Source organism: Podarcis pityusensis (assembly GCF_964106645.2).
Source record: "Podarcis pityusensis genome assembly, chromosome: 11".
Lineage (NCBI taxonomy): Eukaryota > Metazoa > Chordata > Lepidosauria > Squamata > Lacertidae > Podarcis > Podarcis pityusensis.
Window position 1 is genome coordinate 25,840,757 of NC_138036.1, and position 20,682 is coordinate 25,861,438.

The window sequence follows — 20,682 nt, forward strand, 5'->3', positions numbered from 1 at the left end:
AAAAACAACCAGTATCAGAGTAATAGGAGAGGAGAGCAGTAATGCACAGCAGTGCAGAAGGAGGAAAGATATCAATTCATACAAAAGCCTAGGTAAAGAAGTGCATCTTGATGATGCCAGCTGCACCTCAGAGGGGAGGTAATCCCATAACATGGAGGCCACTACAGAGAAGACTCTGTCATATGTCACCACCACTCAAACCATTGTGTCTCTCCTCTACTCCCACAGATCTCTCTCATTCTCTACACAAACACACCACCAGTCATAATGACAGCAGTGGTTCCTGCATTGCAAGGGGTCGGACTAGATTGGGGTTGGGTCACTTTGAACGCTACAGTTCTATGATCTCACTGGTAGCGTGTTACTAACAGTGTTGCATATGTTTAGCCAAGATGAATAAATAGAAAGAAACTGGAAATTCTAATGACACCTAGAGTATAAAAATTCAGACACAGCAAACTCCAGACGAGAGACAAAAAACTTAACAGTGATTATCTATGTAGGCATAGGGTGAAAAATCTAGTTCTGCAAACGACACATGGAAAATAATGTGCATTGAACAAAAACACGCTACTCTTTCCACCTAGGATCCATTGCATAAGGAGGGCTGAGAGTTTCCTAAGGTGTTTCAATATGTCCTCCTTGCCTTCTTGTAAAGAAATATATATATATATAATGCACCCCATTTGTGAATATCGGCTTTCCTTCTTTCTCCATTTTGAGGAGAGAGTACAGCTTTCATCCAGCACAGTCTTGCCCCAATTTGACAATTTAATGCAATGGACTTAGTTCTTGTCTGCTAGGTGGTTAAATATTTTTGATGATGGGGCTTAATTTTCTGTTTAAATCCAGATTAAGTTGGTTTGGGTGACTGTTATATAAACATATTCCACTCTGGAAGTGATTACTCCAGCCATTTCAAAAGCATGCACAACCTGAGTTAATATTTGAAGCAAGATAGTTAAATGCATTCTCTGGCTGGTCTTTGAGCATCAGGCTGTTCAATGTCTGCATTCCAAACTTAGATGTGCTTGAGTTTTGAATGCTTCCTAAAGCATTTACATGCTAAGGACCTTTCTTCTGGCTTGAATAAAAATTTCCAAGGGCTCATAAATGTTATAATAATTACAAGTTAAACTTTGTATGAAAAGTCAGATTAAGAATTTATTTCCAGCTCTGACAAAATCTTGGAGATGGGGTGACAACCTAAGATCTTAATTCCCCACTAAGGCATCAAAACATGAGTCATAAACAGTGCAACAAAATAGATAGCTCCATTACATGAGCAAATAATAAAACAGACCCCATGCACACTGAGCTGAATTCCTTGGAAGAACAGGACATAAGCATAACAAGTTACAATGAGTCATAGGATACCAGGAGTTTATCACAAGCATGCAAGTATTTGGGTCCTTGAGAGTTTGGTAGCCCAAATAGATGTCTTTACCCTGTCACCCAACATTAAGAAGAAGACCCTTTATTATACGGTTCACAAATGCAATTGGCTTGGGTCACTGTTGTAACCAACTGAGGCCCCTACAATTTTTGCATATTTTGTATTTTCCTTAGTCCAGACATGGAGAACCAGCAGCCCTCCAGATGCTGTTAGATTCCAAATCTCCTCAGCCCCTGCTCAGGGGCTGGTGGGAGTCATAGTCCAACAACATATGGAGGGCTACAAGTTCTCCATTCCAATTTTAATCCTCTTGTGGCTAGTTGGCTGATACCAGAAGGACATACCTTCCAACTTTTTCTAACACAAAACTGGGATGCACATCTTCCCGGACGCTCTCGGGTGAGTTACTCGACCTGTACCTCACTCTTGCCCCGAAAAAGTGCTTTTAGGAGGCGAGATCTCATGCGGCCCTGAAAAAGTGCTTTATCAGGACAAGAGCACAGTGTGAGAGGGTGCAAGGTCACGGCACACAAAATGGCCGCCAAGATCTTGCACAAGAAAATGGGATGTCCCAGGCCCAGTTTGACCCCTTCTATGGGACCCTGTAAGTTACCTCTTTGGCCCTTTTATCAGCTCATGTGGGACTAACATGGATAGCAGGCCCTGATGAATACTTGAGGTTCCCTGCATTCATTTAATTTTATCCTGATTCTAATTTTTAAGCTATATTTTAGTCAATTGTTCGATTGTATTTTAATGTATTTGATGTTAGTCACCCTGAGCCCATTCTTGGCTGGGGAGGGCAGGGTATAAATAAAAATTTACTTACTTAACTTTTTATGGGGTCCTTGGAAGGTGTGAAATGTTGGAGCTGGGGCCTAATGGCTCTGTTCAACTGGATTATGCCTTAGCATTATCTAAATATGAGGATAATGGTGCTGACCTTCCTCATAGAGTGGTTGTAAGGATTGCTGGAATGATATATGGAAATCCCAATGCACTCTCAAAAGGCCCTATGTAATTGCTAATAACTTGGGCCAGATTCAAGCGAGTATGTGCACTAGAGGGAGCCCTTCACAAATTGGTTGCGGGGGGGCGGGGTCTGAAGAACTACCAGAACAGCATGCAGTGTGGGCAAGCAGATGGAACAATCAGAATGCAGGTCTCCCTTTTGCCCTTACAGTTACCTTAAAGCTACACTTCACCATAGCAAGAGATCTGTAATGGTGAACAAACTGTCCCTTGGGCACCTTGACCTCACATTTTATCATTAAGAAAAACTTCACCGTCTCTTGAGACACTTCAAGGTTCCTTGGAACATCATTTTTGCAACATGCTTATCCGTAGAACAGGCTTGACTCTGATTTCTGTATTTTAGCCCAGCTCTAAAGGGCATTTTTCCAGTCTAGGCAATTGGTGTTTCTTAGAGAGAGTATAGAGTAAGAGGCAAAACTAGGAATAAATCAAACTGCTCTGCCAGTAATTTTTCTACAAAGTTACATTTCCATGTGCACACATTAGTGATTGATGAAACTGATTAATACACTTTATTTGAATTTCATCATGGATAAAAATCGAACCATTATTTACTAGTATAATTAAGCTTTTCTCTCCCCCCCCCCCCTTTTCCCTTCTTTCCTATAGACTAAACATAGCCGGTTCCTTCGGCCTTGCCTCATAAGTCTGGCATTCAATTTTTTTTGCCTTCTTAGTTGCTTTCTGAACATTTTTCCAGTTTGTCAATCATCCACTAAAAGCACTATTCCTAAAGCCTGGACTTGCTGATAAGTCAGAACAGTCTAACTACTTCATTCATATTTATTATTATGTTGCTCTGTCCCGGCATGATTTTCATTATTATTTGGTTGATTTAAAATATTTTTTATACCACCCTTCATCATATCAGATGTCACGTACAGCATAAAACAAATAAAAACATGTGTTAAAACAAGAAAACAGCAAGTAAGACTAACTCTTCCTCAGTTAAATTAATAACATATATTAAAATGCCTCGGTTAAATAAAAGTGTTTTTTCTGACACCTAAATGATAGCAGGCATTCTGTTTGGAGAGGTCATTTCATAACTCAGACACCACTGGCAAGGAAGTCCTTTTAGATCAGACTTTTCAGACTTGGGACCCACCTTTAGCCCAAACATGCGATTGGGGACACACACACACACACACACACACACATATATATATATATAAAATTGTCATGTGTTTTTATGGTGGTTGGGCTCCGGTTGTGTCCCATGTTAGATCAGGCTGCAGCCCGGTCATGCATCTCAACCCATTTGCTGGAGACCAATGTTTAGATGATTTTTCTATCTCTGATGGAAGAGGTACATGGAGAAGGGCCTCAGAAGAAAATCTTGAAGAGCAGGCAGAGTAAAATAGGAGTAGGTGCTCCTTCCAACAGAGGTTCAGCCTAGGGGTTCCCTCTACGTCACCTTATATAAAAGATTAATAAAATGGCAATAACAATAATCTATAGACAGGGAAACATGCAGTGTTTTATCTGCGGAATAACCAGTGTTATTCACATTTTTTTAAAAGGCCAAATAGATGATGATTTCCCAAGTCCACCTCATGCATTTATATCTGAAGTGAGATTTGAACCTAGGTCTTCATGTCCGGATATATTTTATCAAAGAGCTCAAACTGGATTTGAACACGATTTTGTACAGTATGTCATACCATTTACTGAAAGTTATTCTGATAAATAATAAGTAGCTGATAAGTAGCTGATAAGCTTCACTAGTGTAGTCATTTTTTCTAATTAACTCTCCCCTTGCATGTTCTCAACTCAAGTTAATTAAAAGTATGCATTAAGCAACTTTCTTAATCACATTTGTGGACAGTGGTCAAAGTCTTGATTAATTCCTGTCTGGGGGCGCGCGGGGCGTGTTGCATAATGTCCAATAGCTTCTTCTGCCAGAGTTGTAATTTTTACTGTTGAGAAGTTTCATGTTTCAGAAGAAATGACATTTCTCTTACATATTTTTTAGTGTGTGTTTGTTTGAGCCAGGCACCTGACCATTTGGGTTCTGCAGCTTGTCTGCTTAGCAGATGCAAAGATGAAACCCCATTGAGATAATTTAGAGATGTGTAGCAGTTTGTGAACAAACTAGAAATCTTAATGCTTTTGAAGTAATCATGAAAGATTTATTGGCTTTATACCTCAAGATGAACTTCCTAGCTGTGTGCAGAAATGCTCAAAGTGGGATTGTGGGGAAATAAGCAGTTATTGTTGTTGTTTTACATAGGCACCTGCACCTGCATATTTCAGAGTGTTAATTGTGCAGACCTAGGATGAGGAATCCATGGTGTGCTGGATGTTGCCAAATTACAGCTCCCATCATTACTAACCATTAAGTCATGCTGGTTGGGGCTGATGAGAGTTGAAGACCAACAGCATGTGGAGGGCCAGAGGGCCCCCCTCCAGGTGTCGACTGCAAAGCCCATGCCATAGCTGCACCAGTTCCTATCAGCCATATTACCCCATAGAGGACTTCCACTTACTGGGTCACTGCTATGGTGCTTCCAGTCCCCACTGAGTGGCTAGAAAATACCTCTAGGAGAAAAAAATTTACCAAGTACCGTATTTTTCGCCCTATAGGACACACTTTTTCCCCTCCAAAAATGAAGGGGAAGTGTGTGTGCGTCCTATGGGGCGAATGCAGGCTTTCGCTGAAGCCTGGAGAGCGAGAGGGGTCGGTGTGCACCGACCCCTCTCGCTCTCCAGGCTTCAGGAAGCTATCCGCGGGAGTTCCCGCCGGGCTCCCACAGCTTGCGGAGAGCAGCCTGTTCTGGGGGCTGGGGTCGGGGGAAGCTCAGGCTTCCCCTGCCCCAGCCCCGTGCCTGGGGGGGGGAATATTTTTTTTTCTTTATTTCCCCCCAAAAAACTAGGCGCGCCCTATGGGCCGGTGCGCCCTATGGGGCGAAAAATACGGTATTTCTCCTGTTTCTTCCATGGGGAGTAGATGGGGCTGGAAAAAATGCAGTGCTTGTCAGATTGCACCCTCAAGGTACAACATGCCTTTGTGCCAGGTCACTTCTGTGATGCCCAAGAAATGTGACTCAATCCCTATGTGGTTATGTACGCGTTCTCTAAGAAATCCTTTGGGAAATCATTTCAAACGTTAGGCCCCAGCATCACATATGTAGGCACCTCCATGCCCAGACATCTAGGATTTTTCCAGCCCAGACATAAAAGCCAGAGCTGACTACACTAGATAAAATTTTGATTGAAGAACTTGGTCTCTCTTCATTATTGTCTGCTTGAGAAGAGGTTTTCAGTCATTCCTCTGTTATACTTCTGGTACCATTTAGGGTTTTTTCCCCAGCTACTCTGAACTTTTCTTACTGTGTAAAACGTGCTCTGAGGTCTGGGGTCAGCGGAATACCTTAAGAATGTGAGCCACAACTAGGATTGTAGACTAATTGAATTATTAATCTGATCTAGTAAGGAGGTTCCTGTATCTTATAAGACCCGCTTTGTAACATTGTGTACATCATTGTGCTGTCTGGGATGACATCTGGCCTTCACATTATCATGTCTCCTATCCGTTTGCAGTACTGGTATGTTCTCTTTTTGAAACACTTGGTTAATCTTCTTTTATCAAAACATTTGAAGTATGTTTCTTCAGCAGTTTTGGGAAATGTTTTAAATACAGTGTATGTGTGAACTGTTCCTGTAAACAATAGAACAAAGGCATCATGTCTGTGCCTTGCACAGTGGAAATACTGGAAACATAAATCATAACGGTTTTATATGTCTGTGTTTCTGATGCTATTGCAAAACCCAGTCGGCGTTTTGCTTCCCCCCCCCTTCCAAGTAGCAGTATGTCAGTGCTGTGAGTTCTGGTAGCTTGGCTTTTCATAGACACATTAATATCCCACTAGACAAGTCGTTCAGAATGTTTTAAGAGCAAAATGACCACATTGGGCCTCTTAAAAGACTGGGGGTGGGGGAGAGATAAATATGTGGAAGCTCCTTTACAAAGCAAATAAGTTATCAACCTGATTTCTGCTTGGAGATGATGGGGGTTTAGTTGCTTAAATGCCCTTTGGCCTGTGACCGGATGTAACAATGAAGCCGTGTGCATAGATGCAAGTGTTTACATCAGAAGAGACATGCACAAGCAGCATGAGGCAGGCTGCACTTTGGTGCTTGCTCCTCAGCCCAACTCAGCTGGACACGGCAAGAGCATCACAACATTATTTAAAAGGGAAGGGCCATAGCTTAGTGGTAGAGCATCTGCTTTGCATGCAGAAGGTCCCAGGTTCAATCCCCGGCCTCTCCAGGTAGGGCTGGGAAAGCCTGTAACACTGGAATGGCACTGCAAGTCATTGTAGACAAGATTAGGTTGGATGGACCAAAGGTCTGGCTCAGCATAAACCAGCTTTATTCATGCCTGTAATTCTGTTGCTCCTTCACATCCCTTTCAGAAAGGGATGGTGCTGTTGCCGTGGAGTAAGAGAGTGGTTCTCAAAGGGTGTGGCAGGGGAGGATGTGAGCCACAACTGGCAGGAAGATTCAAGGACAATCAAAAAAATATTTAAACATTTCAGGAGTATAGTATAGTATAGTATAGTATAGTATAGTATAGTATAGAATAGAAATATATGTATAGGATATACAACCAGAAACAATATCCACGACTCTCTTAAAGAGCATTGGCTATTCTTCTATAGTTCTCCACGACATATTGTTGTGAACAGGGATTTTCAACTCTGACAAATAAGAAAGATCAGAAAACAGAAAGGCTTCTTTGTGTTAATGAGGAGATGAGAGGGTTTTTGTCTCAAATTAGACCTAATATAAATGAGATTACCCAGCAAAAACAAGCTCACGCCTGTCATTGAGTTTGTATACTTAAGGTACGTATACAAGATGCTCATTTATAATTAAATTATGGGAATGACTCATGTTCTTACGTAGTTGCGTTGTGTTATACTGTCTGGATGTTCCATGATCATATTATAAAGTAGTTGTGTTCTGTGCTATAAATCAAGTATTGCTAGGAATTATTTCTTTTTGTTTTCCAGTGTATTTCTTATCAATTAAAAATTTGGTGTGGCGCAAGCATTTTTCCCCCTGAAATTGTGGCCAAGAGGGAAAAGAGCCACTGTAGTAAGAGCACATATTCTGCTGGCAGGTCTGGCCCATTCCTTTGCTCTGGTCAGACACAGAATTAAGGCCAGTTACTGTACCAGAAATGAGCCTTGTAAATCGTATACCTGTATCTATGGGGTTTCACTGTAAGTACATTCCATTCTATTCTAATTGACCAAGCTAGTTCATTAAATTGCAAAGTGGTCATTGTATCATGCAGATTACAAGTCGGGCTCTCCAAAACACATCTAACCCCCATCCCTCTTATAGAAATGTAATCTTCAAAGCTTTATTCACCTCTCAAAGTGGCCCTTCCTGTCAAGAAAGGCTTTGATCAACTTAATTGGTGGTTCTGTTCCCCTGTAGGAGAGGCTGAAGAAGGCCTTCTGTGAATTCCACTGGCCACACCTTCCTGGTCAAGATGTTCATTTGTGCTTTACAGACAGACTATGTATGTGTTACTTTTAGTTTCCTATAGAAACTAACCTAGAATTAAATGTAAAGATCCCATAATAATGAGAGCAGATTTGAAAGCAGGAACACTACACTTTGGCCCTTATCTGTCGAATTGTGTGTGTGTGTGTGTGTGTGTGTGTGTGTGTTACTGGAAACACAGCCAGATGGGTGGCGTATAAATATTATTATTATTATTATTATTATTATTATTATTATTAACTTAGGAGCCCTGGCCAAACAGGAAGAAGGCAGGAAAGTGTAACCACTGAACTTGTGTTCAGTGTTCCAGAGGCTTGAAATGTTTGCTCAAAGTCCAAACAGTTTTGGCTCAAAGGGAGTAAGTGACCAAGTGGTCACTAGTTAACTGGGCAATGTAAGGGTGCAAAATACCTGGTTGTTTGTGCTGAGCCTCATGTTAAGCACCCAATCATGGTCACTCTACTTGGTTGGCACCCTTTGTTGATTTGCTTTCCCTCTCACATTAACACTCTAAAGATGATCCTCTGGTGCTTGTCAGGGAAGGTCAACTGGCAATCCTTGCTTTCTGATGCTGGCTTATGTGAGACACTTTTTAAGGAAGCGGAAACCTTCCAGGCAAGCTTGAATTTCCCCACACTCAGCTTACATGCTGACTCCTGGCTGGGCTTCCATTTTTAACTTACATAACTCCTACTTTATAACAGCTGCACTAGTGGCCGGTTCATTTCCTGGCCCACCAAGTTCAAGGTGTTCACATTAGTGTTTAAAGTTTTAAGCGTTTTAGGCACAGATTTGTGAAATACTTCCTGCTTCCCAGTGGCAGCCCTAAGGTGTGGAGTTCCCTTCCCACAGACGGGCATCTGGCATCTTCATTGTATAGTTTTTAGCATATGCTGAAGCATATGTCTCTTTACCTGGGCCTTTGACACCTGAGATAGACAGACAGACAGACATTAGGACCCATCCTATTTTTCCAGTGGTGAATTCTTAAATTTAAAACTTACTGTAATACTGCATTTTAAAAATTGTGACATGTAAGAAATCTATTAAAATAACAACAGTGACACAAGTGCTCTAGAACCTAGCTAAACAAACCACCAAACAAGAACCAGTGGTGAGTTGTTAGTTCTTCCTTCCAGCAATGAAATCTTGCATCTCCTTTGTCTGCCAGGTGACAATGAAATGGTTGTTCTGTCTAGAGGCTGTGATACCTGCTACCTCCCTTTGAGTATACAATACAGTATTTGAGTACATTTGTAAATCAGGAATGTATTTATCCACTCATTGCTTCAGAGTTAAGGAGATTTGTTACCTTGTGGGGGACCTCATTTAGGCCCTGAGAGATTGTTTATGCATTCTCTCCAGTAATTAGTTTTATTGTTTGGAATTTAGAGACAGTACATCCATCTTTCTTCCATTGCATCTACTAATTAGCCGTTTTATCACAGTTATGGTTTTGTACCAAAGTCTCCCTCTCTTGTGATTGATTAAATACTCCCACTAGGCTTTTAAAGTACACTTTAAGATTTGCAGGGCTTGCACTTGGAGATTACAGTTGCAATCCACCAAGTACTGTCATTGCAGAGCTTTCTTTAATTTTGCTGAGGCTTTTACAGGAGGTGCACTTTAGGAGGTCAAATGAAATGGAAAGGAGGGTGTGGGGTGCACTGGCAGTAGATGTGTGATATTAGAAGGCCTAGTGCTTTCTGGGCCTGATCCTATGAGCTCTCCACTAAGTGGCAAGCAAGGACTGCAATTTCAAAATTTCAGTCAAACCATCCAGCAGGAAAGCCAACAACTTGAATTCCTCTTCTATATGAAGCAGCTGTGCTTTGAAGCACCCAAGTAGCAGCAATCTCATTCAGTGTAGTTTTTAGTTTACTCCTAACCTACTAATTTATTCAGCAGAAACAAATCATTGTTGTTTTTCTAATGTGCACAGAGTAGGCTAATCAGATCGAAGCAAAGGGTGCAATTTTGACTAACCTTTAACTGGTAATTCGTAGTGGTTCTCTTTCACTCCTGATGTTACCAACTTTCTGCATGGTGCAGAGCTGGCACATCTGAACCAATTTCAGTGGGTTTAGACATGTCTAACATAGCTTAGGATCAAAAATAGTCCCATTTTTCTTTTCTGTTTGGTCATTTCCTTTCTGTCCCTCTTCCCCTTTCCATTCTTTATACTTCTTCTGCAATTTATTTGTCTTCTTGGTCTCCTCTGCTTCTCATCTGTCTCTCCTCTTCCTGTGCCACCCGCTACTCTGCTGGAAATGAAAAGAGTGCCAGTGAGTTCATTCTTCCAGAACAGCTAACACTTCTTTTCCTGGGGAAGGAGACCTTTGTTGCTTTGATCGGTGGATTCACTCATCTGTTTTGTCTGCCTGCCTGCTTTGTGCACTGCCGTTCTGGGGCAAATGGGGGAGAAGTGTTGCAACATTTTCTCTCTGTCGTTTTTTGCGGTCCTGACTTTTCAAAGACAGTGATTCACAGCCTTTTCTGGAATGTTCTAAGGTTTAAAGGCATATGCTTTTATTGCCCTTTTTGAGATGGCAGATTGAGAGCACTATAAAGCAAAGAGCACATTTCTGCTGCTCCCTCACACGTGTGTCAGAAGGCCAAACATAATGACTTGGTCAAGGGATGGCAAGCGCATGGAGCAACCTCCCCCAACCTGGTGTCCTGCAGAAGTTTTGGACTGACATTTCCCATCATTCCTGCCCATTGGCCATACTGACTGGGGCTGCTGGGATTTGTAGTTCAAAACATCTGAAGAGCGCCGGGCTGGGAAAGGCTGGTCTCAAGTTCCCTCCTCTGACCAGTTAGCCCTGCTAGTGCGGCAGGAAGGAACATTGCCTGGTTCATAAGGCTTCTGATTAGATCCCCAGGGCACCTGGCGCCCTGCAACACACATGCAGCGGATATGCCAACCAGCTTTAAATTCATCCAGGTTTTTAAAACTGTCTTGGCCATAGGAAACAGACACACTTCAATTTATGCATCGTTTGTAATAAGTTCCTTTCCTAGACTTAGGGTTCTAGATAGTCACCCTTTGCAAGCTGGGAAACAGATTTCTCTGAAATCATGGGGATTTGGTTCCAAGATGTGTAGAATCGGGGTGTAATGTTCGGAGTTTTTAATGAAAGTAATTCATTACTTAACAATACACATTGTAGAGATGGAATATTAGCAGCGAAACAAATAAAGGTCTCTGTGACATAGTTAAGCTCTACCTTACAAATAAAGCTTTGAAAGTCAAAGCTTGGAAATTCTTTTAATGTATTTTTGGAAGTCACTGCAACAGCTGTCAGAAAGTTTAAAAAGCCAGCTGTTTCCTCTTTCAGCTATACTGAAAGGGTGAACCCGACATACCATATAAAATACAGTGGTGATTATTTACAATAGTCATGTCTTTGGTGTGCTTTGCAATATGATTAATCATTCTAAACTAATTTGATTTTAAATATGGAAGTGATTTGTATGTTTTCTTCACTATCTCTTCAGCCTATGATGTTTATCCTGGCATTGTACAAGGGGCATATTTCTAACCAGCCTTTACTTTGTGCATGCATCCGTTTGTTAAGGCAGCACTTGTGGTTGTGCCTTCAACTTCAATATACTTTGGGGACATGCAAAATAGAATGGTCAAAACTTTTGTTCTTCAGTTGTAGACAACCTTTGTAGTTTCATTAGAGCAATCTGTTGGCTAAGGTTCTGCCTCCTCCTGACAATATGATTGTGTTAGCGCCCATTTCTCTCAAATGCTCAGACTAGCTTGTCTTGGTGACTGGAAACAGGGTTCTTCTGAAATTTCAGGGCTTTGTTGATGTCTTTTCTAAAATATTTCAAAATTGGAGGATGGAGGGCATCTAATTAACGCCCCTTAAAAAGGTCAGGTCTGCTGCAAGGCCTCGGATATGCAAGACTGCACTGGATTCTGTTCTGTCATCCATGTGTGTTTAATGTTCAGCCAGAGCCCAGAAGAGCATTAGCAAGAGAGTGCAAGCTGAGGTCATGAATATGCTGAGGGTGACCAGAGCCAAAGCATTCGGTAGTTATATCCATCACCAATTCCTCTGAAGCCTTCAGCAACCAGTCTCTATATACTTGAGAGTATAAAGGAAGGGATAGTCTACAACAGTCATTCTCAAAGTATAAAGCAGAATTGGTTACAAAATTAACTGACAACCATTAAGGTATGTATAACTCATCCTGTCTGCTCTCATTGTCTGTGTTTTGGATAGTAAGTTGAGAACCATCCACCTCCACCTATAGTCAATGTAGACAGCATGGAGTTTCACCACTTATGCTGATTACTCTGACCCACTGGAAGAAATTGTTGCTTTGCTTCCCTATTATGTCTGCTCCCTCCCATCGTCTGCTCCTTCTGCCTCTGTGAATCTGATCTTTCTTTCTAACTGTCAGGTAAACTATCTGTTTCAGTTCTCCTTCATTTAAGCATTTGGAGCTTATTTCAATGGTCCAGCACTATCTTAAGACCATATGTGGTTACACAGAACCTCTCAAGCCTTGAGACTGATATAAGTGGCACTGCTCCCTGACCTGTCATTAGCAACTATCCAGTTGGCAGTTGCAAACAGTTGCCTTTTCACTGGTGGCACCTAGGAAGGGCTGCAAACCTACTTTTCAGTGGGTGGGGAAAACATTTTTTTATTATTATTATTTAGAAAAGCTTTTATGACTATTTTTATTTTAAATAGTCCATTAAAAAAATGTAAAGTAGTCTAATGATGGCATCTTATCTTCCCCCATGTGGTCACAGAGAATTAAATCAGTATTAGATGCCTGCTTTCATTCTGAACTAATCTTTGATGTATTAGATCAGTTTAATTTAAGGCAAGAATCCCAAAACATGAAGCCCAGGCATCTGCTGCAGAAGGTATGTACATTTCCATCTCGCTAGCTCCTGGATTTGTTGAGGAGGCAGAATGTGGAACTTTCCCCCATATTATAACCAAAGGGGAGAGAGGTAGCCAAGTCCTCCCTCAGTTAAATAATTTTGTTCCTTGCGACACTGCACCCCCTGGGACCACAGGCGTATTTGACAACCGGTGTTTTTGTTACGTGATAGCTACACTAGACCAAACACAGTGTAAGAAAAGAAATAGTGCTGAATGCTGGATGTGATTGATGAAACAAATGCTTAGGATACTGGTGTGTTTGTTCATTAATTTATTTGTTTAACTTAAAGATACTTTGATGTTGTAAAAACTGTTAAGTTACAAGTTAAAAATGCAAAGTTGCCATAAAATAGCTAGAAGCAGTAAATCAACACACAGTACTAAAATTGTTCATCCTCCAACAATATTTTAAAATATCAGGGCATTATATACTGGAAACAACTCTATAACAAGTCTGGATATGTATTCTCATAGGAGATTGTAAAATTTCAGCATGCTTTCAGTTCACTACAATTAGTGATTTATGGAGGCACACGGCGCAGGAATTTGTGCTGGGAATCACAACTGGTCTGTTGCTCAAATCCCTTCCCGCTCCCTCCTTTCAAGAAGGATGAAAGAAAAACAGATGGAACTATTTTTGTAATCATTTGTAGTGTACTTTTGCTTTCAGATAAAACAAGGGATGTATGTGATCACAGAGCTGTCATATATGTTAATTGTTCCATTACCTATTGCATGTTCTTCCTTACTGCCTTATTTACTAACACACAGCTGCTTGGGAGAAAGTCTCATTGCTCAAAGTAGGACTTTCCGCCGACTGTGAAGCTCTGAAGATGTCTTTGAAAATTACATTTAAACGCATAGGCTTTTTTCCTGCCCAAGAAAAGGTGCTCAGAGTGGCTTACAACAGAATACTAAAAGCATAAAAAAACAGTCATTAATAGTCATTAGAAAATCATATAGGGGCAGCAGGTGAGTAGATTACAAAAGTTAAAGCAACAAAAATCAGGGAAGGGAATCAAATTTTGTGTATACAGTGGTACCTCGGATTACATATGCTTTAGGTTACATACGCTTCAGGTTACAGACTCTGCTAACCCAGAAATAGTACCTCGGGTTAAGAACTTTGCTTCAGGATGAGAACAGAAATTGTGTGGCCGCAGCGGGAGGCCCCATTAGCTAAAGTGGTGCTTCAGGTTAAGAACAGTTTCAGGTTAAGAACGGACCTCCGGAACAAATTAAGTACTTAACCCGAGGTACCACTGTAGAGTATTTGGATGTTTCACCTGTTATTGTAGTTGATGGTTTCATTATTCTTGGTTAAGAATGCAGGAGAAAGTAGTGCTATCCAATAAGCCTGGGCAATGTATCGACACATTGCCCAGGACCAGTATGCGGGGCAGACCGTGATGGCGGCTTCGCGCGGTGCTATATTGCGAGTGAAACTGCCACTGCTTGACTCCCTCCAGTGCGTTCTGGTAGCCAAGGGATTCAGGCGTGGCAGCAGTTCCACCAGCAATATACCGCTGAGTGAAGCCGCCATCCCATTCTGCCCTCATACTGGCACAGAGGGAGAAACAAGCTGCATTGGCAAGGCACCAGTACAGCTTGTTCCTCGCCTCTTTTTTAAACTGCTTGGCTGAGGAGCACACAGCTGCCCTTGCCTCAGCCAAGCAGTTTTATGGAGCCTCTAACCTGCCACTGGTTCGCATCAGCCAGAGAAGCATCTGCGCTCCCTCAGCTGGGGGGCAAGAGGCTTCACACCCCCCTTCGGCTGAGCAGCCCTGATGCTTCTCCTACTCGTGTGCAAGCCCCAGCAATTTCACCCCAACGTCTTGCAGTGCTGTGGTAGGAAGCAGGGTTTTGAACATCATGCTTTATTGCCAGATCAACGATGTTTGCCCAGCAATACATTGCAAACCTGACATCACCCAGCCCTTCCTTGTCCAGCATCCCAAATTATTTTTGTTTTGTGGCATCATATTTTTTGAGTCAAAAGCATATTCTAGTGAAGCCTTCTCCAAGCTGGTGCCCTCTAGGTTAGGTGTTCTGGACTACAATTCCCATTAGCCCCCCAGAGCCTGGCCTGCTGTCACTCAACATCTTGTCCACTAGAAGAGTCCAAACCCTGGAAGGGCTAATGTACTGACTGGGGTGATAGGAGTTGTAGTTTGGGGTAAAGGCTGGTCTAGTTGACATCAGTCTGCTTGTAAAATTCTAGTCCTAAAGATCCACAGGATTTTAATTTTATTCATTTCAAGCATTTGTACCCTGCTTTACCACAGTCTTCCAAACAGACAAAAAGCACAGTGGGGAAACACTAAAGCGCTAAGCAAAACTGCCAGACCATAGGAGGGGGAGGACGGGGGGGGGAATTCTCCCCCTCTTTGCCCAGTGCCCCTTCAGCGAAGCGGCACGAAAAACGGAGCCCCTTCCATTTCTCCTCCCGCTTCACTGAAGGGGCGCTGCGCAGAGAGGGAAAACTGTGCAGCGCCTCTCCAGCAAAGTGAAGCCAGGAGAGCAAGAGGGATCGGTGTGCACCGACCCCTCCCGCTCTCCAGGCTTCAGGCGGCTATTCGCAAGCCTTCGGAGCGCAGTGAGAACTCCCGCTGCGCTCCGAAGGCTTGCGGATAGCTGTCTGAAACCCCCAGAGCGCAGCGCGAACTGCCGCTATGCTCAGGGGGTTTCAGGCAGCCTTGCCTCTGCTCCCAGAGCTTGTGGGGCAAGCCCAAGTTTCCCCAGCCCCCAGAACAGGTCGGGGAGCGGCGGTCCCTTCTCCCTCCTGGGGAAAAGTCCGCAAGAGCCGCGCAAAGCTTGTGTGCGGCTCTTGGGGGCTTTTCCTGCCTGCCTCCCCCCCCCCCCCCCGCATTCGCTCCATAGGACGCACAGACTTTTCCCCTTAGTTTTTAAGAGGGAAAAAGTGTGTCGTATGGAGCGAAAAATACGCTACTCCTCAAGGCATTAAGTAAAGCTACATTCAGTTCAACATGTTGTGATGTGGGAAAGTCCTTGATTTCTCAATAGGTGTGAGTGGAACCCTACATTCTTAGATCTGTCATTAGCAAGAAAGTGGAAGAGGAGGAGTATCCTCTTCAGTGGGGTAACAGCATGGAACATTCTGCTCTGAGTTTCACCTACTAACAAGGTCAGAGTTGATAGGTTGAGCCATTCCAGACTTTCCTGCCATTTGGAGCCAAACATGATAGTTAAGACTCCCACCCATGTTGCTAGTTTCCATTATCATTGGAAATTTAATTAACTGGAGTTAATACAAACTTGGTAAAGACAGGTAAATAATGCAAGCAAGAAAGAGTTGACTGAAGAAACAATGTCTGTGCTTAATCATAGAATGAAATGCATCTTTATAACAAACTTGGCTTATGATGCAGTCAGACTGATTATAAAAAGGCTCCAATAGAGTTCATCCTTTTTATTGCACCACCCATACCGAACACATAATTCTTAGGAAAGTACAGTGTGATTAATAGGAAAGTTGATAAACATTCCAAGCTGATAAAAAGGATGTCACTATTCCTGATATTTTTGGTTTTCTTTTTTAAAAAATAAAAATTGTGTATATATTAATTTGTAGCTTGGGCTGCATCCAGACTTAGTCATGCTTAAAGTGGACACATTGCAAATCAATTAGGTTAGTCATGACTTCAATGTGAATGTCTTTTATCATCTACTATGTTAATATACAACAATTAAAAAATGGGTTTTGTTTTGTACTATGGCTGCTTATTGGCAAAAAACAGGGAAAGTATCAAAATAAAAAGTATAAAATGGTATACTACCCACATTATTATTTTGACGGAAACTTCCCGGAAAAAATAATTTAATTGTGTATCTCTAAGGCAACGTCTCTGCTAATGCTTATTAACATTAGCCGATTATCTTTTTCATTGCTAGGAATATGTTTCCCCCCCCCCCAACCCACTTATTTGTAAAATCATGCTCTTTTTACATGTGGAAATTAACAGTTTCATTATAAGATTTTTCCTATGTTTGTTTAATTTCCCATAAAAAAGCAGGTTACAAAACATTTAAGTTTAGCCTGGCCAACAAAATGAGTGCTTATCTTTTTTCTTAACAGGATGTCACACGTGCTCCATTTTGAAGATAAAACCAGAAAGGTGAAAGATGCAAGTGTGCAAGATGAAGATACTTTTGAAATTTATGATCCTCGGAACCCAGTTAATAAGAGACGAAGGGAAGAAAGCAAAAAGATTCTGAGAGAGAAAAAGGCAAGGAGATGAAATGAATGTAAAGTTTTCCAGAGCCAGCTTGGAAAATGACTGCACAAACGTTCTGGCTCTGTAGTAGCTGGTGTCCCAAAATATATCACTTACAAGGTGTGAAAAGGAATCTGGTGTCAAATTTGGAAACAGTGCTATCTGCTTTGTTTTGTGAATTCTGATGTAAGTGGGGGAAAAAAAAGCTTCCTGAAATCATTCTGAGCAATTATTGTGAATAAATAATTCCTTTTCCATTCTCAGTTTCTGTTTATGTAGTTGCATTCTTAAAGTAGAGGGTTCTGCATTTGCAATCTCTCTAGAATACCGAAAAGTATCTTTTCAGAATATGGAACGAAAGGTTTTGCCAGTACTAAATGGGGATAATGTTGTTATCGCTCCCTCTAATAGCAAACTCAGGTGGTGAGTGCCAACAGAATCAGAGCCAAAACAGGGCCACTGAGAAAGGGGAGGGGGCAATGGCATGCTGACGGAAACTCTGAAGTTTGAAGAAATAAAAATGTGAAAACCATAATCTACCCTCAGCCCCAGAAAAGGCCCGATGAGAATTGGCTATGCTCTGTAGCTGCAGATGGTTGAGACTCAGTTGTAAAAGACAAAGAGAGGGAGTGACTTACTTGACTGACTGACTTGACTTGAGCTTCTATTGGCTTCTGGTATCCGGAATAGGGGCATGGCTGGCTGGAACCCGGAACGGAAGCATTCCTGTTTGGAATACAAGGCAACATTTTATCAAACACTTTTAATATTCATAATGCTTCAAATCTTTGAGAAAAATATTTTCACCACATAAAAAATACATAACAGAATTAGCAGCATTCTCTCTTCTCTCTCTCTCTCTCTCTCTCTCTCTCTCACACACACACCCATACACACACACACACCAATAAATGTACCAATTATTATTTAAATAGTTTCCAATAATACTTATGGTCAAATATTCTCTTATTATACCAATACATGACAAAGCTGCTATATAAATTAAATGATCAAGTTGTCTGCCTTCCCTCACACAATATTAGTGAATTTTACTATAGATACCTTTCCATATTGTTACCGTCCAGTTTTCAATTGTAAGTCTAAGCATATTTTCTCCAGTAATACCATATTGCTACATAAGCATCTGGTTGTTAGCAAGTCCGTTACCAATTTCATGTCTACTAGGAAAACTAGATCCTTGACATATCTAAATAGTATAATTAATGAGCTTATCAGAAAACCATACCATGTTATAAGTTTGATCTCATTTATTATAGTCCACCAAAATGTCATTATTTTGGAGCAGGACCAAAAATTATGAAGCATTCCATGTTCCACATTTCCAAACATATATTAGCTGCACCACAATATGTAATGAATGGATGCAGGTCTTAAATAACAGCAAAATATTAAATTATAAAACCTTATAAATTATAAATCCTTTCAGATTTGTGCACATACTCCATTATGGAATATGTGGCCAAATTCATTTTCATACTTCTTGCAGGATGTTTATCCCCTCTTTATCCTAGTTTTTCTCATAATAATATGATCAATTTTTTCTCAAAAGTTTTTATTTGTGTTGTTTTCCACATTCTGCTTTTAAGAATGCTTGTTACAATCTTGATTTATGTTTGTTCTTGAACACTTCTCAGGTCAGCCATCCTGTGTTCTTAATCACACTGACAAGAGTGCCCTATACGTTTGCCTGTTAATGTTCTTCTGAAATAATTTGTCAGTTCTGGCAGGACTGTACTTGGCAAACCTTTAACCAACCTGCTGCCCTGCAGATGTTTTGGTCTACAACTCCCATCACTCAGCCAGCATTAACCAATCATCTAGCAGAGAGCCACCCACCCCACAAGGCCCTCTCCTTCAAACAGCACAGAGGGATATTATCACTTTCTCCTGCCTAGGGATAAACATTCCCAACATCATCAGGCACTATCCCCTACTCCTGTTTCAGATATGTTTACATGCCTAGAAACCAACAGTACCTTGCACTAAGCAAAATATTTCTATGCGTAATACTCCAGTAAGCACGCAGTGGATATACAGTGATGTGCAACACAACCATAACTAGTATGTTACATACAAGAGCCCTTGTGCTTTCTTTCCCCTCTTCATTTTTAATGGGGCTTTTCCAGGAAAGCAATTTGGTGGATTGGGCCCAACATAAATCATGCATGCATGAAGTCCAATGGTCTTTATTAAGATGCATCAACCAAGGTCATTTTAAAAGCTGAAGTGCAACTTCACTGGTGTTGTTTTTAGAATGAGTTCAACAAGGTATAGTATCTTTTATCAAGCCACGATAACTACGTTTCTTGATAGGGTCTGACGTGTGATGTACATAAAACTGTCTCATCATGTTAATAGGGTTCCAAGTGGTGTGGTTCAGTTTAGTGCCGAATATTGTTTAAATGTGCTATGTAATCTCTCTAAGATAACAAGAAAGAGAAATGAAGGTGTGAAGAGAGTCCTTGTAAGAGGTTGTCACTGTCCCCATTTCATGTGTGGGGGTACAAAGGAGTTAACAGAAGATGCATTTTTCAATTATTATTATTTCGCAATTAGTTAAAACTAATGTTCTAACTTAATTTTTAGAACTAACAGTTAAAAGCAACTTGCCCTCCACAGGCACCCTTCTTGTGTACTTTACTCTCTGAAGATGGAAAATAAAATTTCACCAATTATCCTGAAGACCTCAATATCCATTGCTGTATTTATGAGCTATGGCCAGAAACAATTTCTTACAAGTAACAGTGAATGATGTGGCAGTCCGATGACATAGGATGCTACTATACACCATCAAGATTATTGGTCCATCTAGGTCAATACTGCCTGTCTGCACTAACTGGATGCGTCTCTCCAGAGTTTCAGAGATCATCATCATTACATTGTTTACAATAGTGAATTTTATATTTGCTGGTGAATGACAGTTTTAAAATAAAATAAAATACAGGAATAAGATGGGGTCTTGCAGGTACATATGCAGGGCAGTTGAGTTCTGCTTACTACCAGGCAGGTATGCTGACTTGATAAAATATGGGGATCATTGCTCACAAGATTCAGCACACGCACCATTTGAATATCAATGCCCATTGACTTTGGGAGGGCTTGACCCCCTCAAATATTTTATTGAGGGGGCCAAAGGGACCTCAGCCCCTAGGACTTGGCTCCTATGTTACCAGGGAAACAGTCACCTCCCCCCCAAAAAGTGTGTGTGTTTAAACTAAGACTGTTGGATGCTTTTAAGGGCTCCACTGGGCCAAAAAATCTCATAAGATTATTCTTATTCTTATTATTTTATTTATACCCCACCCTTCCCAGTTTAAAAACCGGGCTCTGGGCGGCTAACAGCAAATATAAAACATTGATTAAAATGTGACTTTAAAACAGCATAAAATACAACATAAAATGCAGCATCAATATCAATAAAATTAAAAAATTCAGGGGTCATGGGGGGGGGGGACCCAGTCAGTAGACATCAAATGATCACCAGGGCTAATTGGCCAAGTTGGTCCTACTAGAGCCAGCAAGGAGACCAGGGAAGAATGTAAATGTGGGGTCCCAA

At 41.3% G+C, this 20,682-nt stretch overlaps 1 protein-coding gene and 1 long non-coding RNA gene across 6 annotated transcripts in view; one reads left to right on the forward strand and one right to left on the reverse strand.

Moving 5' to 3' along the window:
• Positions 1-17,297, forward strand: part of CWC27 (CWC27 spliceosome associated cyclophilin) — a 111,517-nt gene extending 94,220 nt beyond the window's left edge. For 2 of the 3 annotated variants that reach the window (XM_080972840.1, XM_080972841.1), the window contains one exon: positions 16,967-17,297. In XM_080972840.1, coding sequence (XP_080828966.1) covers positions 16,967-17,129 — 163 coding nt within the window. In that variant the 3' untranslated portion in view covers positions 17,130-17,297. Of the gene's footprint in view, positions 1-7,449; positions 7,589-16,966 lie in introns of those variants that run through there. The other variant, XM_080972842.1, reaches the window with a different exon arrangement.
• The window catches only part of LOC308458376, a 43,848-nt gene continuing 31,580 nt past the window's right edge, over positions 8,415-20,682 (reverse strand). For 2 of the 3 annotated variants that reach the window (XR_013977308.1, XR_013977309.1), the window contains one exon: positions 17,429-17,831. This is a non-coding gene — a long non-coding RNA (uncharacterized lncRNA). Of the gene's footprint in view, positions 8,881-9,937; positions 10,216-17,428; positions 17,832-20,682 lie in introns of those variants that run through there. The other variant, XR_013977307.1, reaches the window with a different exon arrangement.